Genomic DNA, 25,963 nt, shown 5'->3' with positions numbered 1-25,963 from the left:
ACAGTGTAGAGTTGTTGCGCGTGCACCTGTGTGTGAGTGTGAGCGAGGTGATGTTGTGTCCGGCCTCCTGTCTCCCACTCCTCAGGGAGCTCTCTCAGTGGCGCTGCCTGCTCAGTTGGCCTCGACAGCGGGGGGTGTGCGCAACGAGCTCGAGCCGTCCCGTGTGTCCCACCAAACCGCTGCCTGGGAGCAAGGTGAGTAATGTCCCTGAGGTCTCCTGTTCCCTCAGAGGGTTTCATCATACCCCTCTCAGCAGTGAGGCAGTGTTGTTGTTCTTCTTCACCAACTAAAAATGTCTTTGTTGCTGTTTTCGCCCTTTGATTCTTTGGACTAGATGGTAGGAATGACCAGTAAGACTTCTGTATTATCTTCTGCACATTGTATTTTAAAAATAAATAAATAAATAAATAATGATATATCTCAAATTTAGACACTTTTTAAAACAAAGGAAATTTGAGAATTTCAGGGGAAATATTCATACAATCATGTGTTTGACCATGTTCATGCCTTTGTGCAAGAGTCTAATCCCTTTTCATTGAAGCTCATGTTCAAGCAACTCTCGGGTGGTCAGGGGCATTTCCACAAACTTGTAGAGCACATGGCAGCTCAAGTGCACACTATCTTTTAAAGCAAAAGGGGGACCGACCACCAAATGTACGTAATATGCACTTAGTGCTGTCGTCATCAGCACAGCAAAACAAACGTGGAGGGGAGGAGCGTTCTTGTTGTTGGTGACAGAGGGGACATGCATAAACGCATCAGTGTGTGCAGTGCAGATTACATTACATGTTCACATTACGGAGAGAAACAGGCCACTTCCATTTATGAATGTAAATCTTCAAGATGGCCTGAGTTGATTAATGAGGCTTGTAATGTGAACATAGCCAAAGAGCTCTAGCTATTTACTGACCGAAGAGTATTCTTAAGTCCTCACTGCACGATTTTAGCCCTGATTTTTCCACTGCTGGCCCAATTTGGCTGTTTGGGAACTCCAGAAGCTCACAGCCGAGTCCAAACCACGCAGATCAGCCAAGTGCAAATACTGGGTGAGGGGAAACCCTGGGGGAGGAGTTGGACAACAAACCTGACAAATTGCTCATGTATTTTCGTGACCTGCTTTCGCTGGTCAGTCACGTGGTAGGCAAAACCACCAGTGACCTTGAAGGGTTCTGATCACAAGACAAGAAATTGGTGTGTGTGTGTGTGTGTGTGTGTGTGTGTGTGTGTGTGTGTGTGTGTGTGTGTGTGTGTGTGTGTGTGTGTGTGTGTGGTCCAGCAATCGGACCAGTCTTGTAGGTTGACTTGCGTTCCTTTCGGTTAAAAACTCTTCAGATGGTTTGTGTGATTCTAACCAATAGGTGTTATGGAACGATCATAAGATTTTGACCATTTCTATTGATGTACTAAATGGTCTTAGAATATAACCATTATATAGAACAGTTTAGTCGTCATGCATTTTTTTTTCATGCATATGTTAGTCTTGTTTTCACGTGTGCGGAAATACCAGCTATGGCGTTAAGCATCGTAAGGGGATATATGTATTCCATATTATACGTCTTATTTAATCTCACCAAGGTGAGTATTATGATTCTTGAACAGTGCATGTACTGAGTGCTGTATCTCTTATACTTGTCAATAAGAAAATATGAAATATAACTGAAGAGAACTATAACTCTGAGACTGGGCTTGAATTTCCTGCCTTCCATGCTGCCATCCAACCCCTCTAACCTAATTACCCTGGCCTTCGCTGGAGTAATTTCAGCTCAGAAACTTTTAGCGAAATTGCTATTGATTCCAGAGTGGCTAGACTTTCACTGCAGCAGCTGATTACAGGGGAAATCAGATTTCAGTTGCCTGATGGACAGTGCCCTATTTTGGGTCATGTGATCCATGAGCGCGCAAATGCCGACCCCCCCCCCCCCCTTTCCTACTGCTATCATGCTTCTAATTATGACCCCCATTTCCCAGCAGCGATGGAGTCCTGCAGGACCTTGGCTTGCACAGAAACTGCTGTGATGACACTGAAACTCCAGAGACCCTTTCTCTAGTTTTCCCATGCTCATTCTCTGTCCTTGAGGAAACAGGATTGGTGGGGGGGGCGACAGTAATGACGGCATCTTGACTGTTCTAGGCTGTGTCTCAGGGGGGCTGAAAACACACACCAGACGTTCTCTCACTCACTCACTCACTCACCGGCACACATTTCCTCATGCCATTCTTTTCAGCTGAGGCTTCACTGACATTTGATGGCAACTCAGGGTCCTCCTGTCTCTTCTGGAGAGGAAGACTGACAGGCAAGCCTGCTGCAGTTTATCTTCATTTTGAATGGCTGGAGTGGCAGAAGAGCCACAATGTTGGAAATCACTGCAAGCCTATTATCAGGGATCATGCTGTGGAGCAGGACAAATGGTCTAGAATACTGCCAAGAGCAGGCTACGGCTTTGCGCTTCTGCAAACTATATTTCTAATCGAGTGGAACCCAAATAAATGGTGCATTTCAATATTTTACCAAATGTTTTTTCAAAGGATTTGCAGTAAAGGGTCAGGTGTTCTTATAAGAGCTGCATGCCAGACCCTGGAGAAAGAGCAAAAGAGAAAACAGAGGAAGAATGCTGTATTTTGCATATAAATAATTCAAAGAATGAGCTACTTTTAAGGTGAATGCTTAAAGTTAAGCCTTTCTCCCAAGCTTTACTGGGTCGTGCCACAGAAGGATTCAGTGGTGCAGTGATGGGAGAAATTGGCTCAGTATGTCTGTCTGTCTGTGTCTGTACTCCCATAACAAAGGCACATGTCTTCATCTCCACATCTTTGATTTTCTACTATGGCACTGAGATTTTGACCAGAATCAGGGCTGAGCAAGCTCTTCCCAATCAAAGCTGGAGAGCTGAATATGGCTTTCTAAAAAAAAAAAGCATTCTGCATCGACAGAAATGCTGTATGCGTCTGAATGGATTAGAGAAGAACTTACTTCAGGAACATGTTTGACCTCCAAGCTCAGCTTCCCTCGCCGGCCGAACTCGCGGGATGTGATTTGCAACTTAAATGCGGAAATGTGTAAATAATTTAGCAGCCACGCTCCCAGCCTGGGCTTTGTGTGTCTCCACAGGGCTAGGCTGGCACCGACTCACAAGAGTGTACTAGAAAGGCAGTGTTTCGCTTATTATGTCAGCAGGCCTCTGGAGCCCCAGACGCTGTCAGATTATAAGTTTTAATTAAAATTAGAGCGGGAGCGCAAGGGAAGCCGAAGAAAGATTTGGGTGAGGGAGGGCAGGAGGAACATTTACAGCCAGCGGCAAGTTTGTTTTCTGTTTGTGTGTGTCACAAGATTAAGCAGTCTAGTGGCTGCGTTTCTTCTCCTTTTATTTTTTTTAGATTTCTTTCTAATTGGGTTCTTATAAAGACTGTTTGCATGTGGGGTTGTTCTTGACTTGAGATGCGGAGTTGCGGCTGCCCCCGGGGCCTCATCAGCACAGAGGGGTCGACAAGTTCACGGCAGGGAGCAGCACAGCGCTTGTGGCTTTGGCCTCGTGTGCTTCACCAAGAAACGTGTTCAGATTCCACACACGCTCAAATATTCCCATGAAACTCGTTCCACTAAGAGTGCAAGTCTCTGACCTGAACGATTCAGTTTGATTTGGGGGCATGGTGATGGCTGAATTGGGATTACGATACAGATGCCAACAGTAGTATCGTAATGCTCAATACCAGAAAATGCTATAGCGCAAAAAAAAAAAAAAATAATAACAATAAATAAATTATTAAAAAGCAATCATTGTGTGGCTCAATGCTGATTGGATTGATGTAGCATGTCTAATCTAATTTAGATTTTCTTAAATCTTTCATTTTATCAATACAAAACTCACATATTCCGAAATCTAGTACGTATAACCTCATTCAGCAAGTACTCTATACTTGTAGTGAAGCAAAAAATCATATGCTGTTAGATTTTAGTCCTGGTTTGCTTTGCATTCATACTGACATATCTGAAATGGAACCAAAATTAGGGGGCGGAAATGGTGACGTATGAAGCACGAATGACAGAAGGCTGCAAGTAGAGGCCTTCACAAGGCAGGTGTGTCCGTGGGTCCGACCTGATCCACACAATAACAAAAAAAACTTAAAATCTAACCCCTAGACCTTTAAACCTGCCTCATCTTGATATCAGGATTAAACCTAATTTATGTTAATATTGTCATGTTAATTGACCGTTACTGTGGCTGCATCCCAAATCGCACATGTCTTTTGATTTACGAAGGCAACTGCACTAATTGATGCAGTTCTAATGGTGACTAGTTTGAAAGTACTGTGTAGTGTGGTTTGGGACACAGCCCTGCTCAACTAAAGTGTCAGACGGAAGAAATGAAAGCAGAAAAACCTGGACAGTTTAGATGATTTTGCTTGATTGATTGTGTTCATACTTTAAACGAAGCGCACAGAACAGGGTTTGCTTAGAAACGGACCGAGACCCACCTGCTCAGGCCGTATTGGTCCACTTGTTTGGTGCAAGTTCGTTAGGCAGCGTTAACACTTCGCACTGACAGAGCAATCGCACCAGGGTTTGTTTTAAGTGTAAAACAATAAGGCAGATGGAAGTCAGTGTAGAAATATTTTCTTTCAAATAGAGCTGGGCAATATGACTATTTTATCGTATCATGATACATTTTATTGTGATAAGCAATATGCTTTGATCAGCTGCAGGTTGCACTACAAACAGTGTAATTAGACTGGTTTAATTAGAGGAAGTTTATGTACTGTATTCAGTATGGGAGAAACTGTAGTTTATAAGAATCTGTTACTGATGTATTGAGTCTGTGATTAAAATTAAAAAAAAAAAAAAATTTAAATATCGTGATGTAGTATTCGTACAATATTGCCCAGCCCTAATTCCAAATCATTTTGGATCATTTCTGTTGTTCCATTCATCAGGACATTTTGACACAACTGTTGTGTGAAGTGGAAAGACATTGAGAAGTTCTCAGTTCAGTCCCTTTATTGGCAGTTTGAAAATGACAAGGAAATGCCAAGGCTCAGTAGATCCTATCAGCACTTATACATTAAAGATGTGGTTTAATTTAATAAAATGATACAAATGAGAGAGACACACAGGCAGACAAAGTTGGTTGGAAGGTGGTGAGAGATTCAAATCAAGCTTGACAGACCACAGATTCAGACAGTGGGTGATGTCAATAGTGGAAATTGAGTTTTCAGGAATTGAAAGAGAATTACAGGTTGGGAAGTAGAGCTTGCTTCTGATATTTACAATTTTTAAGGAACTGTTTCACAACTGAGTTACAAAGAGAACACGTTTCTAAGCCTTTAAATGCAGGCCTAGATGCAGTAGTAAAGACCTACATTAAACAAATTAAAGGTACCATATTTACCACAACTGTGTACTTTTAACCCAAGTGGGGAAAAAGAGCTTAACGTCAGTCTTACAAAAGAAGAATGGGCTAATATGTGCATGACGCTACACACGACACGAGATGGAAAAATCTGACACTGTTTTATAACACCTGAAATAAAGAGCAAACTAATAAGGCCAACCATATTCTCATATTTTGGGAATGTGATCATTTCTCCCAAAAGACTGTAGTTAATCTGAGGTTATCAGGGACATTCTGGGATACTCATTTCCTAAAAATCTTAAGTTATGTATCATGGTGATTATAAATAACTGTTCTAGATAAGGATAGATATTTTAACAAAATATTCTGTTGATAGCAAGCAAAAACACAATGACAATCATACAATAATTTTTTTTTGCTCTATTATAATTGTATTAATACTGTACTCATTATTATTATTATTATTATTTTATTATAATTTTTCTCCCATAATGCTGTTATTATTGTAAAAAAAACAAAACACAACAACCAAGTGTAAAGAACAACTGATTAAAAAAGGAAATAATGAGGGCCTGAGTGGGAATACGGCGCTGTCACTATGACCAGAGGCTCGCTAGTTCGAATCCCGGTCATGCTGCTAGCCAGGGCCCAGAGAGAACACAATTGCCCTTGCTCTTTCTTCACTTTCTCCCCACATTACTCCAGTGCAGTGCTGGCCGGCACGGGTGCTCCATGCGATAGGGGAGACTATGTATGGGTTGGGTAATTGCTGATCTAAATTAGGGAGAAAATGAGTAAATAAAAATGAAATAAAAAGAAAACAGCACAAAAATGGAGATTTAAGGTTTTTGCATGGCAGGGACGATATTGTAACAGACGCATCACCTACCATCTCAGTCAAATTACCATGTACAATTTGATTTTCCAGGTTTCCTGGAAGCACCTTTAACTTGTATAGAAGCTTGTCATTTTGTGGATGTTCTTCAACCTTTTATATAGGTTCTCCACACTCACCTCTCATTTAAAGGATTCTTCAGGAGCTCTTTAATAAAGATATTGGGTCTATGTAGAACCATGATTGCTCAACCATTTGAAGGTTCAAAGGGTTCTTGTTAAAAGCTTTTTATTTTATATAGTAGATGTTTTTTCCTAGAAATTGAATTGCTACCAAAAAAATAATCCTTTTTCTTTACATTTTCCAGGGAGCAATGTGCCTCTTGCACCCCATTCTCCCACTGGACTTAATTTCTCTGTACCATCTCAGGGGCCCTCCTGTTTCCCTCAGCTCCAGTAAGCAGGAGAGAGGGCTTTATCGCTAGCCAACTGCCTGCAGGATTACTGCACAAAATCCTGTCTTTCTCTCATTAAAAAGAAAGATAAGAGGATAAGCGGCCGACGGGAGAAGGGCGGCGCTCCCAGAATGACTTTTACACCTCTGACGGTCAAATCGCTTGGCTCGGATGGGATGAGTGGAGAAATCTGAATGGATTAGAGAGATTCGTTTGAGGGCATTTGGACATGGGCCATGTGCTAATGAAAATGAAAGTCAATTAGGAATACAAAACATGGCACCTGTGAGATGTGATAGAATGGTGCGCTTTATCCCCCAGCTGCTTCTTAACCGGTGGTTTTGACACTAAATGGTGCCTTTTTCAGGCGGCAGTTGCCTCTGGGACCTCCTGCGCTGCTGGATAGCAACCGTCAGTCACTGATTCTCGGCTAAGAAGTCACTGCCTGTCAATCAGATTAATAATTAATTTGGCAGATATTGAAGCATGCCCTCAGGGAGCGGTTTAGTGGGCCAGGACGCCCATACCATAGTCACCAAGAAACAGAAGGTCTTAATTATGGGCAGAATGTCTTCTCAGTAATGGTGTTGTTATAAGTAATAATTATTATAACTGCAGTAAATCCATACTTCTTTCAGTTACTTTTTCATTATATACGTGACCTTAGTTGTAACATCCTTAAATCCCATCAACACTTCTTTCAATAAAAATGGCTCTAGCTTTTTTTTTTTTTTTTTTGGAGCCCCATCGTCTGTCTTTGTCCTCTTTCTTGGCCTTCCCATTGGTCCCATATTTTAATAGCATGTGTGCTAAACCTTTACAAACATCATACCTTGAACAACAACAGCTCCTTTCAGAGACTCTGCTAAGCTGATGGAATTTCTTGAAAAGCACTGGTTATCTGGTTATTGCAGGAATTTGCCCTCCTTTGTTGATGCCCAAGTGCAATTCTGTAGGTCCGTGAGAACAGTAATTGTCAATTGTTGTGTGTGCACTGTGACTTTAGCGGGCTTTGGACTTGCAGTGTTTGCATTTCCCCTAAAGGCAGTAGGAAAGGAGACATTCATATTTGACCTTTGCTGATCTTCCTAGGCTGATAATCAGAGCAAGAACCCTGCTGTGCACCATAGCAATTCATCGTCAAGTGATTGACCTGACCCGTCCCACTCATACTCCCCAACAATTCATTCTGTCACACCATGCTCAGAGAATGGGGAGCTGCTATGTCCTGCCCTTTTATGAGCCAGTTTTGATGAGCAGGACTGGTGTAGGTGTGGCGTAGGCTGCAGAGCACTTGAACCTACTGATCAACGTAACTAATTTATGAACTCGTCTTTCCCCTTCATTTGATGTTGTTCATGTCCTTCACCTGCCCTCCATAAATCCCTTATCTCACTCACTCTCCTCCCTTGTCCTCCCCTTTTTTTTTTTTTTTTGTTGATTGGCCTCTGCCTGCCACTGCTCTTCCCGTACCTCTACCATGCACTACCATTCATTTCTGCTGCCCTTCAGTTTTGCAGTGCCAACCTTGTCTCATTTATTTCCCTTCCATCCCTCTTCTCCTGTCTTTCTTCCTTCGCCAACATCGGTGATTTGTGCCCCATTTATTATCTTCCCTTCTCATTTTTCTCTCTCCCTCTCTCCCCAGTATGCCTCGGCGGGTTGCCTGCTGTCACTGCACCACAGCGAGAAGCCTGAGCACGAGGAGGTGTGCGAGTTCCGCCCTTACACCTGCCCCTGTCCAGGGGCCTCCTGCAAATGGCAGGGCTCTCTGGAGGCGGTCATGCCTCACCTCATGCACGCCCACAAATCCATCACCACTCTGCAGGGCGAAGACATCGTCTTCCTGGCCACAGACATCAACCTGCCAGGGGCTGTGGACTGGGTGATGATGCAGTCCTGCTTTGGGCATCACTTCATGCTGGTGCTGGAGAAGCAGGAGAAATACGAGGGCCACCAGCAGTTCTTTGCCATCGTGCTGCTCATAGGCACCCGCAAGCAAGCCGAGAACTTTGCCTACCGGCTCGAGCTGAACGGCAACCGTCGGCGACTCACGTGGGAAGCCACGCCGCGCTCCATCCACGATGGCGTTGCCGCAGCAATCATGAACAGTGACTGTCTCGTGTTCGACACCTCCATTGCCCACCTTTTCGCTGACAACGGCAACTTGGGTATCAACGTGACCATCTCCATGTGCTGAGGTAGCAGTCCAAGCCCAAGAGAGTGGCTGTTTGCTAGGGGTCAAAGCCTTCGTATGACTGCTGTTCCTCATCAGAGTGGAGGGTCTAAAGAATGACAGGTGGGAGATGTATACATTTGTGTATATATGTCTGTTCAAGACTTATTCCATCCAAGAAGGCACTCTGAGACTGACCTCTAGATCCGTGTGCTAGATGAATGGATGAGCGGGTCTTTCTTGAAACTGGAGAACGTTGGCATATTGTTGGCATGTGGCAACTAGCACAAGCACAGCTAAAATCCTCCCCCCCTGCCCAACGCTCTCACTTCTCAGGCCTTAACTGAGAGGGATGCTCTCTGCCCAGGTCTAACCACCATACACTAAGGCCTAGTGGACAGAGCCTCCAAAGCATTGTTGACAGAACGGATCAGTCAGGCCCCAGAGACTCGGTTTGCTGGGAGCCAGGGCCTGAGCGCAGTCACGTTCAAAGCTGCCTCACACGACGTGCGTGTGAAATGAAATTGCACTGACTTCAGATGGAACCAGGACTGTGTAAATGCTAAGATGCTAATGTTCATGTCTGAGATGTACGTATATGATGCAGTGCCCAGAATTTGAATGAATGTGTGTGGAAATAAAACTCTCTTGCAGGATGGGATCGCATGACTGGCCACCATGTCTGTCTGGACCTCGTCTCCATCACGTTTTCCTCCCTGTTCATCTGTCTTCTTGGGTGTGTTTTGTGTCCTTTCTGTCCCATTGTCTTTAAAGCAATGGACCAAAGTATGAAAGGTCATTGTGGAGTGAATGAAGTTCTTTGTGAAACTGGCTAGAAAAAAAAAAAGTGTTGGTAAAGTTCTTGATTGTCGCTGAGTCAGAGTTTGCTTCCTGTAGTCAGGGTTTTGGTCCTTACTGAAATGCAAGAACTACAGCCAGTTTCTGACATGCCTCGTCAGCCATACTCCCCATATTTCCCACATGAGTCAAAGAAATAGCCTCATATACCGTATGTCTCAATTTAATACTTGAATGTTTTTGAACTGTGCTGCCCTGCAAAGGCAGAAAGCAGTAACTACACCAACATTGAAAGGAAAAATGGCTTCAAAATCCTGCTGTCCAGCCAAATTTGTTCCTGCAGTTTCCCTCAGACACCCCATTTTTGGCAACTCAACTACAGTTACTGCGTTTTGCCTTTGTGCAGCACTGCGGTCCTCAAGCAGCACTCTGGGCTCTTGTGGCATAGAGTAATGGTGCAGCATGTAAACGGTATGAGCCTGCATGGTTAGATGAATGAACTTCTTCAGTTTTGCTCTTGGATGCAGATGCTGCGTTGGACTGGATCAGGGTTTCAGGAAGAATACCTGTGTATGTTTCTTACATAAGCCCTCTTTTTGTATTTGAGCTAATCGAAGAGAACTGATGACACGCTCTGTAAATATTCCTACAGATCTAGTTTTGTTGTTATTTGCTGTGTTATCGTTGCGTCTCTTTTTAACAGTTTATTTAGTCTAGCTTGATTTTATGCTCCAGCTCTTTAATTAAACCGCAGCTCCGTGAGATTTCCTCCCCTCCGACTCCCTGGGTCAGTCAACCTACAGCGCCTTACTTGTATACAAGCCCAACCTTTCAGAGCCCAACAGGGCTCCTGCTGAAGATCAGGTCACCGTGATCCAAACCGCTAGTGTCTTGAAAAGACTCTGAATCATGAGAGACTTGTTCATTATTGGTGGCATTATGGGGACACGCGATCATGAGACATCCTTCATAAGCCCCAACCGTCCCCCCCGGCGCTTCTCAGCAGCAGCGGCACCATCCTTCACACAACACAACCTAGAAATCCTAACTCTCCGCTCAATACCTCTGATGACCTCTGGACACGTCTGTAAGCTTACTTCAGTGGACTGCATGGCTCTCGCTGGACCCTGGAGGTCCAGGTGGTCTTCAGTTTAACAGAAGCCGGAATTCCCTCAGCTCGGGTCAAATATGTCAATGTTAACCCCTGACGCTTCATCGGTGATGGAGGAAAAATGTCCCCGCTTGTGTTTCGTTTCATGTCTTTGTGTTCATGGATTTTGTTTGTGTAGAAATTGGGCTTCCTTGGTGAAGTCTCAAGCACTCTAGTTAGCATCTGCTTCACAAAATATGAGGCTTTGATCAGCTGGTTGGCATGGTAACTAAATATGCTAATTAGCAGTGGGGATAATAGAGCACGGAAGTGAAGATCTGGATGCCTGTGCGCTGTTCAGGAGCCCCCCACAGTGACGTTAAATGACACGAAATGACCGCTGGTTATGAAGTTCCTGTCGTTTGAAGCCTCCTCAGATGCTTCTCACCACTTTGTCACGGTTCATAAAAGGTGCCAAAAATGACATTAACCACAAGGCTTTGTGTTTCAGCACTGATGGAGCAGCCTCGAGTACATATGACACAAAAAGCCATGGCTATAAGCGCTGATTGTCAATAACTTGAGTAGTTTCTAGGAGCGAATCAACAGCAGTCTGTTAGCAGAGCATGCTAATTGGTTAGGCGAGTGGAGAAAAGGCCCATTACTGGCAGAAATCCCAGACTACAAAGCCAGTAAATCAGTTCAAGCTTGGAACGGTTGGACAAAATCTGGAAATACGCTTCTGTACTCTATTTATCCCTCAATATAAGCTGGTGGATCCTCACTGATTGTCGAAGGTTAACAAGGCGATTCCTCTGGAGGACTGTAACAGCAGGAACGCTGCCATGCAAGTCGGGGCAAAGACTTGCAAGTCTGTAAGACTGGAGGCACATTGAGTGGGAGGATCTCCTCCATGCTAACCACGAGCCTGTGAGCAAACGCCAAGCACTTATTTTCTAGAGAGGAAACAACGTCCCCCACTTAATGGGGGAAGCTGTACTTTTGTGCAATAGAGAATAAAACAGGTGACCGAACCAAGATTTAGTGGTTGACCATAGTGGATAAATTTCCTTTCATTTTCCAGGCAATTTAAACCAACAGCAGTGTGTCTTTTCTTAAAGGCAGCCTGGCCTATAATCCATTTCCCTTCTACAGTAAGTACCAGGTTTGCTTTTCTAACAGTCCTCCACAAACCTTGTCACAACACTGCCAGCCATCTGTTTCTAACCCCCAGCATTCCAGACGCCCCCTTAATAGAACTGGACAGGGCACTGAATAAATGCATTTTGATGACGGGAGCAGGTGGTCTGCAGTGGAGAGCGCCACAGTTTGCAATCAAGGCATCAATATTCACTGGATAGGTTGCCAGTAATAAACAAGTGGAATTGAGGAGGGGGGCTTAATTGTGGTCTTGGACTGGAAATACTTCTGATTTCACTAGCTACACGGATCAGTGAGTGGCGAACCCCGAGCTGATGGTAAACCATAGCTAAACCCATTTGTTGAAACTGTTCCATGCAGATGGCAAAATAACTTGTGGCTTTGGAAATGATTGGCTTTTCAGGGAATCTTCCATTACAGGTAGAATAACCTGTCCATGGGATTTCTCATCCTTTTTAATGTATGGTTGTAATTTGCACAGCTGTCAAATCTGGGAGGTAAAACCATATTCACTTGTAGTATTGTGAAAAGGAATAGTTAGCTCAGTCATGCTAACCTTGCTAAGATGACCTCATGCTAATTGGCGACTAGGATCGTCCATTCGTCAAGATCGGACCTATTCCTTTCAGGGTAGTTGTGATGAATACTGGCCTACTGGCATAAACTGTTTTGTAGAATTACACGATTTATACATCTGCTACTTCCAAAGATTTGCTATTGTGACGGCTCTTAGTTTTTAACAGCAGTTTTAAATAATCACAGTAGAGGTTTCTGAAAGATATCTACCACATCTTTTAGCTTACATGCTCATAATTATGATGTTCAGTTGCTTTAAATACTATACTATAACAAAACACTTGGCATGAAGAACCCAGTCACAGGCCTCACCTGGGAGAGCTAATAGCAGATCACTCTTAACTACCCTGTCCTCTAAATAGAACTGACAGTGGCATGTCCTTTGGTATTTCAGGAGCTAGACTAGATGATGTTAACCAGGTAGATGTTGGCTCTCCAAATGCCATCACTCCATGGCCAGTGCTCCTTCTTTTTCCCCTTCATAACCTCCACAAAGCCTGGGACTGTCGCTGGTCAAGCTCCTTGCTCTCCACCCAAACATTCCTTCCTTTCCTTTCCTCAGCTGACGGATGTTAATTTATTCAGAGTATATTTGTGTAGCGTTGCCGATTAGATGGTTAACTATGTTAATGTGGCTATAGAGATTATTTGATTGTAATATTAGCAATGAAGTAATGCTATTCGATTCCTGTTGAGCGGGTACAAGATGAGTATGTGCACATCATTTGTTCGGTCTTGTGCATTTATTTTTATTATTATTATTTTTCAATACCGTCAGTTAAGTGTCACTTCATAATTTGAAAGAATTAAGGTTCTGTATATCTTTTTTTTGTTGTTTGTTTGTTTTGCTTTGAGGAAAGTGAGATTCTGTTGTACGATCCATAAATCTATTTTGTTGTTTGTATCACTTTAAAGTCAAATAAAATATTTAATGTCAATTGACTCAAGCATGTGTCACTAATTGCAAACATTTATTTACAGGATCTGCCACAAACATAAAATAACATCTGGGTATAAGGCAGGGTGTTTGGTTTTTGCCGGACAGCCGGCATTCATCACAGTCCGGTGATTTCCCTGTTCAGACACACCCGCTAAACTTGAGCTTTAACAGAGCCGTGCTTAAGCAGGCAAATGGCCAAACTGTCCCTCCAGGGCTGGGATTGAAGGTTGAAAGACTGCTGAATAACACAGACTGAAACCGACGTCTGTGTAAAAGTTCCCGAAGCTGCTGTCCATATTTCAGCTCCGTCTGTATTCTCTGTCTCGACTGCGGTCTCTCTGTTTTGCAGACCCTCTTTCAGAGTCCCGTTCCCTTTCCCGATCCCTCCCTTTTTCTCTTTCTCTGTCCCGGTCCCGGTCTCTCCACCTATCTCCTTCTCTCTCTCTGCCCCTGTCCCGTTCCCTTTCCGTCTCCCCACCTCCATTCCTGTCCCTCTGTCTGTCTTTATCCCGGTCTCTTTCTCTTTCACTCTCCCTTCCCCTCTCTTTATCACAATCTCGGCCTCTTTCCCGGTCTCTGTTCTCACGTGGACGTTGGTCTTCTCTGTATCTCCCCTCGTTTCTGTTCTTGTCTGTTTTCCTTTCGTCCTCTCTGTCCCTGTCTATTCCTCCTCTCCTGTCGTTCCCGTGCTGATCCCTGGCTCTGTCCATGTCTTCTAGTCTGTCCCGAGTGCTCCTTGTCTCTTGTCCAGCTCGCTCGCCTCTGCCCTCCATCACTTCCTTCAGGGCGTACTTCTCATAGCCCTCATCCTCTTTCTCTCTCTTCACCCTGACAGGAGGAGTCACGGGAGACTTGCCCCGCGCCTCACGTCGCTCTTCTTTCAGGGCCTTCTTCTTCTCTTTTTTCTCCTTCTTCTTTTTCTTCTTTTCTTTTTTATCTGATAAAGGAAGGGGATTCATGATTTACCCAGGGTTAAAATAAACACACACACAATCTGCTCATCACTGGATATGGCTAGATTCTATGAAATAGATTTGTGTTTTAACAAAGCCCATCATTTATGGCCATAATGAATGGTCCAATTGCCCCATCTCCGATTGCTTAAAAATGTTCAGGGGTATGTCTGAAAATGCTTTACCCTTTTTTGGTTTCTTCATAGGTACAAGGTGCTCTTCTTCAGAGTCTGACTCAGATGATGATGCTGCTGCTGCAGCAGAGGGCATTTTGGGGGCACAGCCTTCTTCCCGCAAGCGCTTGGTGACCTCATCAATGTCGTCTGAGTCTTTGGGTGGACGGTAATTTGCCACGTGGTCCACGCGCATGGTCCGGCCCTTAATCTGCAGAAGCACCAAACAAAAACATGTTCTATTGTCTGTGACCGATTCATGTTTTCAGGCTCTACCAAACAAAACTTACATGTTTAGTACATCAACATCGCTTAGGAGTGATAACAGCGCCATCTACCCACCACTTGGACACCTCTTGGCAGCTGATGGCAAAGTAGCATAGCTCGGGATTTGAACTCGCGACCCCTGGGCCATTGTAAACTACTTTTCTATTACAGTTCCGGTTTAGGTTCACAAGTACAAAACTATATCCTACACTTCTACAAATACAGCTGCTTCAAATGGTTCTTTGAGCAATGATACAGAAGAACCCCTTAAGGAAACATCTTTATAATAGAGATGTGCCAGAGTGACATTACACACTTCTCTATTATGGTTCTATATAACCAGAAATGGCTCTTTAGTGGTTCTTTAGCAAAGTCAAAGGTTCCAACAATGACAAGTCAATCATACAGGTTTCTTCAAATTGTTGGAAAACACTGTAGTTTAAAAAATAAATAAATAAAAAAATTAGCTGTTACAATATTTTAGAGTTACTACACTCTGTTAAAAGGAACCTCTTAAGTGGTTTTAAAGAACCTTTTTTTCTGAAAACCTTTTCTCAAAGCTCCTTAAGAGGTTCCTTCAGTTTCAAATTGAAGAACCTCAGGTAAGTTCCTCATAAGTTCCTTAAGGGATTTTATACTTTAAACAGTGTACAACAGGTGTCCTGTCCTAGTGAAGATCTGTACCTTGATGCCATTGAAGTTGTCCACTGCCAGGATGGTGCTTCTTTGATCCTCATAGCAAAGGAAGCAAAAGCCTTTTGACTTGCCTGTCTTCTTATCTCGCACTAGGTTAATGTTGGCAATCTCTCCGTACCTGATGAGCAGAAAAGGAGATTTCAGGAATTAGTTAATGAATAACGAATGAGTACTGAATGTTTTAATGTGAACGAGAGAGAGAGAGAGAGAGAGAGAGAGAGAGAGAGAGAGAGAGAGAGAGAGAGAGAGTGAACAAAAGAAAGAGCGGACTGAAGGACTCACTGTGAGAAAATACAGATGATGTCTCCCTCGGTCAGCTCATATGGAAATCCACCTGCAGGTTACAACGAAGTCAGGAAAGCAGCAGCGAATGTCAATCAAACACATTTCACTTAACATGGATACACTTTCTGGATTATGTTAAAAAGCGCTGGAGGGCTGGACACTGTAGTCAGATCGCAACGACAAATGTAAAGGGCTACAGTCTTTAATATCAGCTAAATTTGTTCAATTATTTGAGGTACATTTGTCTGTGTTGTGACAGGGTGAAGGGCAGCTCACCGAGCCCAGGTATCAACAACCCTGTCATCAACAGCCTGGTGCTCTAACCACTGAGCCACCACTTCCCCCAAATCTCCAGTGTCTCTTTGGAAGTTTCCAAATCCCCCTTTAATGCACTGACAGCCTCTATACTCTTCAGGGAAAGCTTTTGTTGAATTTACTACAATTCAGCCACATGAGCATTAGTGAGGTCAGATACTGAAGTTCTGGATCTCAGACCAATACCGGGGCACTCTGTGATAGAGCTGGGCAATATGACTATTGTATCGTATTGTGATAAATGTTATCATGATAATGTGCTTTTATAAGCATATGGAGGATACTGTTAGTGCTTAATAAACACTGATCAGCTGCAGGTTGCATTACAAACAGTGCAATCAGACTGGTTTAATTAGATGAAGAGCAGCAGATGTTGAATAAACATCACTGTATTCAGTACGGGAGAGTTTCTGAATAGTAGTTTATAAGAATCTGTTGTTACTGATGTTTTTAGTCTGTGATTACCTGTATTGTAATAAATATCATATTTTTACCATATCGCCCAGCCCTTCTCTCTACCCCTATATACCCCTATAATATAGCTCCTGAGCAACCAATTTTACTTTCTATTCTTTTCTATGGAAATGATTTAAGCTGTGTGGGCACAACTGAGCTCCATGCCACGCAGCTAAAAAAAAAACCCTTACTAAAGGAGGTGTCTGGATATTTTGGAGCCACAGTGTATTTCAGTGCATGTCCTAGTGAGTTTGGAAAACTGGTCTCTCACCAATGAAAATCCAGGCGCTCTCCTTGTACACCGAATGCCATGACACTGAGTCTTTAATTCCGAGATGGGCTTCTCTTTCGTTCAGTTCATTGATGAGCTTGACTTTGGTAAGTGGACTGGCAGAGAACACACACACACACACACACACACACACACACAAATAAAAGGGCTGATTTTAACACAACTGTTTAACAGTTGAGAACTTGATGATGAAAACAGAACCCGGATCCTCTGTTCTCCACCATGATTGACCTGTTTGATCATTCAGTTCAGATTCAGGACTCCAGCTTTAATGCTGCCTTCCAGTGCTCCACGTAAATGCCTAATCTTTGGAGCTCAAATAAGCAGAGTATGAACATAGAGGTAAGTGATCTCTCTCTCTCTCTCTCTCTCTCCTAATATATATGTGTGTGTTTAATTTTACAGTAGGAAGCTCCAGCAGCATCTTCCCCAATTCCACTGGTAGATGACTATTTTTATTTTTTTTATTTATTTTAACAAAAGCATGAGCAGGGTACGAGCATTGATACATGAGGTAAGCTATCTATCTATAGATAACCACACACTTTGTAATTATTAATCTTCTGCATTTACTCTTACAGTAAGAGGCTTCAGCAGCATCTTCCTTGACGCCACCTGTAGATGAGTGTAAGCTGTTTAAAGACTTTACACAGGACGTGTTCACGTGTTGCTGCTAAATAACCTGAACACAATCAAATAACAGCACAATTACCAGCCTTGTTTTAGAAGGCTAACTCAGAAAAAGACAGAGTTTCCCCACCAACAAATACGAATTTGTGGTCAACTCGTAAACACGACTTGAAGACCATTGTGAAAACAAGCAGAAGAGTTATGGACATGATCAAATCAGACCCCTCTGAGCATCCAGCTCAAGACCACTACAATTATTAATCTATTATCTACCTATCTGACGGATCAGGGGTCGCTAGCTATTCCCATTTTAATTCAAAACCCCCAATCCGACCTAAATGCATGTGTGAGGATCACTGATCTCAGCTCATGGAGGTGGCTAAGCTAGCTAGTGCTAGCTAACGTTACCAGCTCAAGCAGCAAGAGTGATAACCAGCCTGGGAGAGTTTTACTCTCAAAAAGGTTCATCTGCGTTATGACGATTATAGCTATTATAGCTAAACAGTGAGGGGGAAGAAACGACCACTTACTTCATCGTAGCTGTGTTTTTCTACACACATGGAAGTGCTTCCGCCAGCGCGTTTCAAAATGCCGACGTTTCACTGTTTTCTTCCGCCTGAGAAACCTCGAGGATTGTGGGTGTTGAAGTCCAGTAACTAGCGGCGCTAAATGTTTGTTGAGGTGAGTTTTTATTAGATATCGCACTGTTATGAATACAGTAATAAATCTGCTTCAATCCTTTAATAGACTGTTGCCATAAACATGTATGTTATAAAAATGTTTATTTTTGCGTTTAATTAATTAATTAATTAATTTATTTATTATTATTATTATTATTATTATTATTATTTTATTTATTTATGTATTTTTTAAAAAATCTGGCAGTTGTTTTTTACATTGTGTCCATTTCTACATGGGTGTCAAATTGGGTGCATCTCAATTGCATAGTTTTACTAATACTGACTCATTTTTTGAGTATGAAGGACATAATATAGATATATGTGTCAAAGTTGAGTATACTGAAATATCCAAGATACTGGCTGATTCTCACTTGTGAAACGTCATCCGTCGCAGTGCAAGTACTGCTCCATTCAGAAGTCCCCCCTCCGAATGCCTGGATGCGTTCTTGTTCTGGCCGTGTTCTCAGGAATGCATCAGGAGGTCACTTGTGTGGACCTGGCACAGCCAAATATCCCAGAATGCATTACGCAGCATGCTGCAGTTCCAACTGCAAAATTACTGTACAGCGTCCTCCCACCTTTTGGCAAGTTTGTACTCGCAAGACGAACTTGCCAAGCCAGTGCTACCAAGAACACCAGTTCCAACTTGGCGTACTTTGCATTGAGAATCCCCCACATACTCAGAACCGGAGTGTATGGAGAACAATGCAAGCTCAGCAGCGCATAGCAGCTCTTCAATCATCACTTCCATGTCAGTAGAAGCGTGTTAGTCCATTAACATTTGGTTTGCTAACCTGCCAGAATTAAGATTAGCATGTAGTCCAAACCTTATAGTGGTAGTACGTATTAGGCAATTGGGACGCAGCCATTGTCACATTTTTATGACAAATGTACAAATAGAAATACTCAAATCTTTTTACGTTGACTTCTTTTGGATGTAAAGTAGGGGGTTTCCTTCTCCTGTACAGCTTCCATTTTGGAGATTTTTGGAGTTGAGGTTTTTGTCTGACAGCGACGAAATGCCGCCTTAACTAACACACTCATGCGGCCTTCGAGTCCTCCTCGAAGACCCTACTTATGAGTTTAGAGGTCGTAAGCAGCCTATGTGACATGTGCTTATGTGGTTTTAATCTGAAACGATGTGGACATTTGGTAAAATTAAGCTTCTTGTTACCAAAATGCAAAAATAAATAAATAAATAAACACACATGATGCTTCTATCTTGTTAGAAGCGTCACATTTCCCCGTGTAGATGAGTAAGCTATTTGAGCTTGCGGTGTTTATGTGTAGCTACTGATGAACTAAAATAAAGTAAACCAGTCTCCAGTACAATTTTCAGCCACCATGACGTTTATTGACACGCTTCAACCTCGGAAAGTCAGAGCTCTTAGAAATATCCAGCTTCTCACCAATAATGGAGCTCTGAGGTCATGAAGTCTTTCTGTAGTCTGAGTCTAATCTCCTGTTATCGCACCCTGTGGTAAACAAGAATGTCCAAAACCAACTACATTTAGTCCTGTTGCTATATTTCTGACGAATGCCACTGGATCCTCTAAATTGTAACGTTTTTCACAAGAATCGTATGTTTCTGTGTCCACGCTACAGACAGGCTAACACTTTAGCGCATTAAAGCGGCGACTATTAAACTTTAACACCTATACATCATTAAGGCCTAAATGATACACTGTACTATAGTGAGCTAAAGATGCTATATATGCCATTCCTCCTGAAAAACACCATTCTCATTATAGCTGTGAGTTCAGGCCATTTGTAGTTACTTTGAGAACTTTATAATGACAGCCTTATATTAAAGCAACACTGTGAAAAATTGGCATTTTGTGCTCTTGAGCTCCCCCTACAGTCAGTACAAGTAAAAATCTACAACTGAAAACATTTAAGCCTGGCACAGTTAAATCAGTGCATTGAGAGAATTAGATTCCATGAAAACCAGTGAATCTCAGCACTGACTGACTGACTTTTGAGCCATGTCTCATAAGAAACTAATATAAATGCATACAAAATTGTAATTCCTGCTAAATTAAAGAAAAGAGTGACTTAGCTGATGTGCTCATAGTGGATGTAGTTGTTCTCATCCTGCAAGAAAACCTTTAACCTTGACTGAAGCCCTAGTTGGACAGGATTAGTTTTACATGGGGAGGTATTGTGATTTTACCACAGGACGTCAGTGAAATTTATGACTGATTTCAACAGGATCAGAATTCGCTGCACAAAAGACTGAGATGGGAGTGAGTACTCGACTTACACACCGCCCTCACCTCCATAAAACGTGATAATAACCTTATCTTATACCCCACTGATAGTAATAATGAGTTTTAGTCTGAAAATTAGCAGCTATGTTCATAACACATATGTAGACTATAGGCTACACTGCACAATGACCTGCCTAAGGCCCGAAACATACTTCAGGCAAGACTGCAAAGCAAGACTGAGCTACAGCGTCAGGCAAGTTGTCTGCCCTGTAGTAGTGAGTGTTTTAACCACTGCAGTATCGCAAGTACACACGTTGAGGTTGTACAGCAGGGCCGTGCGTTTGGCCAGGCGTTGACGATTGAGCTGAATATGTTTCTGGCCTAAAGCTGGCCACTTAAAGGAGTCCTTTGGTTAGTCTTCTGGACTTGACTGAGGTTTGCCACAGCCAACAAGCCAAGGTATCTCCACAGGATATGACATGTTCATATTCACGCACATGCCAGGTTAATATAACCTGAGGTAATTTTGACGGAAGGTGAACAGCGGCAGAATCTTTAGGCCTCAAAAATGACTGATGCAGCACATTCGGACAGGACTAAAATCACTGAGAACCTTTGTTAATAATGACATTACTCCCACCAAAAGGGCTTAAGAGAACCTGGATGTGAAATGTGGTTGGTGTGGCGCAACAGGTAACCCCACTACCTGCCACTGAGCTATCATATCATGTGGGAGACTGGGGTTCGATTCCCATTCTGGGTGACTATGCTGCGCTACACCAATAAGAGTCCTTGGGCAAGATTCCTAACACTACATCGGCCCACCTCTGTAATACGAGTAACCTTGTAAGTCGCTCTGAATGAGAGCGTCAGCTAAATGCCGTAAATGTAAATGTCCTAAGACCATTCGCACAGTGGAATCCCATTTATTTTCAGATGCAGCAGAATAAGAAATCATGATATCTGAGCTCACAAAAACAACGGCTGTAATAAACACTGTGGTGCAACACTGTAACAGTGTGTCTTTGTACCATCCAGTAATTTCAGTAAATGCTAAGCAGTAAAGCACTACAGTCGGCTCTCGTATTAAACAGCCTCCCAATGCACAGCCCTGCATCGATAGTTCAAACAAGTGCAATTGAGACATCAGAGCGTAAGTGCTTGTCTTTTGACTGTAGTATTTGGGTAGAAGAAACTGAGTCCAAAGTAAATAAAGCCATCTGTTCCATCACATGCACACTCACAAGACTCCACGTCCATTATGTGATGCAGTTGTTTTCCATTTCATTGTTGAGACCGAAGCACTTAACAGTTTCCTGTGACCACTGAACTGAAAGGCCCTCGTTGTTTGTTTCACCGCTCTGACCAAATGTTCATGCAGAAAGAGGCAATGTAGCGGGCTCCCTAAAAGTCAACTGGCAAGGCAATGTCTGGTCAACAGAGTGTCTGGTCTGGCTTACCATCGTCTGGTCTATGTGGCATCGTCCTGTTGCATCAGAGACTTTGATGCAACACTGACTGGCCTTAACGCAGGCAAACATGTCGCAGAGCTGCTGTCGCACCTCCCTCTGCCAGCAGGCATACACCAGAGGGTTGATAAGGGAGTTGCAGAGCCCCAGCAACCAGAGGTGGTTTTCTAGGAACCTGTAAAGTTCGCATGGCGGGCACAGCACTTGCACCACGCTCACGACAAAGAAAGGGCACCAGCAGAGTGTGAAGCAGCCCACCAGGACGGCCACAGTCTTCAGAGCCTTGACGTGGCCCCAGTAGCGGCTCGGCATTACGCAGTGAGAACCAGCCTGCATGGCCAGGCGAATGCGCCGCTGGTGGCTGCAGGCGATTTTCAGGATGTCCAGATAGAAGTAGATGAAGACCAGGAGGACAGGGAAGAAGGCGACGCAGAAGACGATGATGATGCTCCGGGGCTCAATGACCGAGAAGAAGGTGCAGGTGCTGTCATTACGACTGTGCTGCATCTCCTCCACCATGTTGGGCATGAACCCCACGGCCGTAGAGAGCAGCCAGAGGGACACCAGCGCTCCAGATATCATCTTCCTGCCCATGAGCTGTGAGTAGCGCAGTGGCAGTTTGATGGCCATGTAACGGTCCAGCGAGATGAAGAACATGGTGAAGATGGAGGCGGCAGAGGGCGCAATGACGAAGGCCATGCGTAGCAAGCACACTTCCTTGTGCACAAAGGGCACTCGTCCCTTTACTGCGTCAGTGGCTACGCTGGTGATGGCCAGGCCCACTAGGATGTCGGCAATGGCAAGGTTCAGGACAAAGCACCAGCTCTGACTCCCCTTCTTCTGAATCAGCAAGATCAAGGCGACTGCCACCAGAAGATTGGTGGAGATGATCAAAACAGATCCCACGCTGAGGATCCAGCCCATGACTATTCCGTCAATCACCTCCTGAGAAGGAGTTGGGAAGACTGGGACAGCTGAAGTCACATCTTCTAAGTAGTTGTCCCTGACCTCGGTGTGTTCGGTCCCATTCAGAGTGTTCATCATTCTGCTCTCTTTCCTTGGTTCCCAGGAGCTTCCACAGAAAACCCCAAATGGTATTCACATCATTTCTGACCCAAAGAGATCCAAGAACTAACTCTGTTCAAGCAGCAAAGGAGCATCAGGTTTCCAAGCCGGATTGTTGTGCGGAGATAGACGTCCCTTTCCTCCCGCAGGGGTGAAGTATGTCCTTTACTACTGCTGTGGTTTTTTACTGGTCCGACCCTTGTCCAGCCTGGCCGTCATCCAAGTCCCATCAGCGGATCTGTAGTGCATACTTCCTGCTTGAAGATGCCATTTCCCGTCAACATTCTGTTTGGAATTTGATGGATAGCAAAAAGTATTGATCGGCTCTTGACGATGTCGTCATTGTTAGGACTTCATCCCTATAACTTTAGAAATTCTGGACTGCGATGTTCTTCTAGATGTTCTAGAAGAAACCCGGCTGGGTTCCTCATTTGAGACAGTAACCCAAAACAGATGAATCCTTAAGACAAACCTCCTGGGAAATCTGTGAGTGTAGTCTGAGTAGTGTAGTCCCACCAAAGCAAAGAACGGGGCAGGTTAGTAAAGATGTGTCTCTTGCTTTAGTGTTCTTCTTGCTTCAACTGGGGTCCTCACAGGTCTAATTCCATTCAAAAGAGGAGGCCGGATTCTGGGGAAAAAAAAGTCCTGGTTACTGTATTAACTGAATTATGGTTGTAGTGTCCATCTCTCTGTCTTTAGTCACTGCCTATTTAGATATGGTCGCTGCTGCGATTTCTCTTAAACTTTAAATAAACTGAGAGGGAGAGAGAGAGTGAAGGAGGAGAGAGAGAGAGGCAGAGCTAAAGAGAGAGAAGGGAGACAGTATGACTGGAGGGGAGTTCCTGAACTCTTGTTTATTTTTAGTGGGTTTTTTTTTTCACAAGGCACTTAAGTACAATCACATGATAATGTTCAATAGCTTATGAATGAAAACCCATTTTCCAAATAGCGTCTAAAAAAACCCTTGGAAATGACTTTGTAAAAGAGACCAGGTGAACACTCCATTTCTTTCCATACAGTTCATATCACAATTATTTATTTAGCAATTTATTTCACAACGAATGTCATCACAAAGGCGCTTTACAGAGATCCGGGTCCAAGCCTCCTTTGAACAGGCCAAGGGCGCAATTTCTTTACACGGGATGTCTGCAGTGGGCTGAATTAGCCTAATTTTGGGATCTGGGGCCTTTTTTTAAAACAACAACAACAAAAAAAACACTTTCAAGTCTAAAACTTGAAACAATAAAGCTAAGTACTCAGTATTAGCATTAGGGTTGGGTACTGGTGAATTCCGGTATCTGAAATTCTGTACCGGTTTTTAATAGTTTACCATTAAATGATGTTGATGCTGTCCTGGGAGTGATGGACTCTCTGGACGATCGGCAATGGCTGCAAGCATGCTGCTCACATTAGCGGCAACTGTTGTGGGGGTCTTGGCTTTCAGGCTTTTCAATACGGAGCGCTTTTCAGTTTTTACATACGGTATATCTGGTTTCCATGGCCAGCATTGCATTTCATATTAGAAATATTGCATTGTTGGCACCGATTGATTTGACATGAATCAGTAGTACCTGGTAGTACAGATGTAATTCGGTAGGTTCCCTGAAAAAGTACCCCACCCTAATTTGCATACAGGGTACAAATGTTCGTACATCAGGTTAGAAACTTGTATTACTCTATTCACACTGTTATACTACACATGTATGATTGCTCTAAGACCAGAAAAATTTAACACAGCATTTGATGGCAATGGTCCAAAGCCGATCAGCACCTAGAGCCCTTCGTCCTTCAAGTATAGCTCGACTTGACCCACAGAAGCATCCAGGCTCTTTTCTGTCCTGGGACTAAAGTGGTGGAACGAACTTCCTCTGGGTGTCTGAACGGCAGAATCGCTCGCTGTCTTCAAACGCAAACAGAAGACCCACCTCTTTCAAGACTACTTGGGTGTAGTTGGGAGTAGTGCCGAATACTGTGGTCTCCATACTATATTTTGTAGCATCTAAGCTTGGAGGTATCTTTCGGATGTTTTTCTGAGTAACCAGTGAAGCACTTCTGTGAGTCGCTCTGGATAAGAGAGTCTGCTAAATGCCTTCAATGTAAATGTAAATATATACAAATGAGGCTTCACGAATCCACTCCACCATACACGGCCTGTACAGCTAGAACACCTGCAAGCGCCCTGCATGTTTACAGTCTGCCCACGCTACAACAGCTCCACACCACATGCTCCAATCCCTTCATGTTGAGGAAAGATCTTTTTATGAGAACGCTACACAATGAAGGCCTGCTCCCAACTGCCAGACAATGTGGTATTCATCCCTGCTAGACTGTTCAGTGCTATTGAAAGCAGCTCTTGGTCAGCAGTTATTGTGCCACACTCTGCCCCCCCCCGGCCGTTTGCACAGAGTGGTGCCCACTCCTCAGCCACACGTAGCTGCCCATCCTTAACTGATCTCCAACAGGCCAAGGAAGGAACTTTCTGGACTGCCTGCTGTTTCAGTACAGAAGCAGGGAGCTTCAAGTGACTCTCGACGTTGCGGGAAAGTTTTTCAGCGCGCTGAGCTGAAGATGTCTTTAAAGAGGAGACTACTGTCCATGTTCTTGTGTTGTGTGTACTGCGTGGCCTCTCTTTTTTGCTTACATCCAGACAGGAACAACTGTGTCTCTCAAAGTGCCCGGTGAGTTTTTATTTATTTATTTATTTATTTATTTATTTTGCTTGCTGTGTTGATGTGAGTTCCACAAGTTCGTGGAGTTCGCCCTGCTTCATAATGTGGACGTGTGACGTGCATGCAGTTCTCTGCTATGTTAACCTTGATGCCATTGTTGCCATGTGTCTGGAATGTGCCATGACACCAGGGTACTCAGGGACTTTCTCTTTGGGTTGGACAAGGTCAACATGTCTCCAACATGCACCATTAATGCCCAATGACGAGCGCCACAGTTTATGGCATTTGGCGAACGCAGTTCTCCATAATGACTTACAGCTTGATCATTACATTTACAGCAAGTGACTCATCCTATCTTATCCAGAGAGATGGGCATTTTTAAAATCATGCTGCACTGAAAGGCGAACATAGCATCAGCTAAACAG

At 43.6% G+C, this 25,963-nt stretch overlaps 3 protein-coding genes across 3 annotated transcripts in view; 1 reads left to right on the top strand and 2 right to left on the bottom strand.

Moving 5' to 3' along the window:
• siah2l (seven in absentia homolog 2 (Drosophila)-like) overlaps positions 1-13,338 on the top strand; it is a 32,659-nt gene extending 19,321 nt beyond the window's left edge. The window contains exon 2 of the mRNA XM_072661657.1: positions 8,286-13,338. Coding sequence (XP_072517758.1) covers positions 8,286-8,837 — 552 coding nt within the window. The 3' untranslated portion in view covers positions 8,838-13,338. The remainder of the gene's footprint in view (positions 1-8,285) is intronic.
• A 54-nt stretch (positions 13,339-13,392) lies between these two features.
• On the bottom strand, positions 13,393-18,055 carry rbmx2 (RNA binding motif protein X-linked 2). The gene is made up of 6 exons (XM_072661656.1): positions 17,976-18,055; positions 16,795-16,910; positions 15,750-15,801; positions 15,456-15,585; positions 14,517-14,715; positions 13,393-14,315 (listed from the first exon to the last, which is right to left on the bottom strand). The coding sequence occupies exons 1-6, from the start codon at positions 17,978-17,980 to the stop codon at positions 13,678-13,680; spliced, it is 1,140 nt and encodes a 379-aa protein (XP_072517757.1). The 5' UTR covers positions 17,981-18,055; the 3' UTR covers positions 13,393-13,677.
• A 3,248-nt stretch (positions 18,056-21,303) lies between these two features.
• LOC140539569 (glucose-dependent insulinotropic receptor) lies at positions 21,304-23,514 on the bottom strand. Its single transcript, XM_072662304.1, has one exon. It carries the CDS (start codon positions 22,846-22,848, stop codon positions 21,709-21,711), a length of 1,140 nt encoding a protein of 379 aa, XP_072518405.1. The 5' UTR covers positions 22,849-23,514; the 3' UTR covers positions 21,304-21,708.
• Positions 23,515-25,963: the final 2,449 nt, after the last annotated feature.

The sequence above is a fragment of the Salminus brasiliensis genome, chromosome 18 (assembly GCF_030463535.1).
Source record: "Salminus brasiliensis chromosome 18, fSalBra1.hap2, whole genome shotgun sequence".
NCBI lineage: Eukaryota > Metazoa > Chordata > Actinopteri > Characiformes > Bryconidae > Salminus > Salminus brasiliensis.
This window is presented reverse-complemented; position numbering and strand designations above follow the sequence as displayed.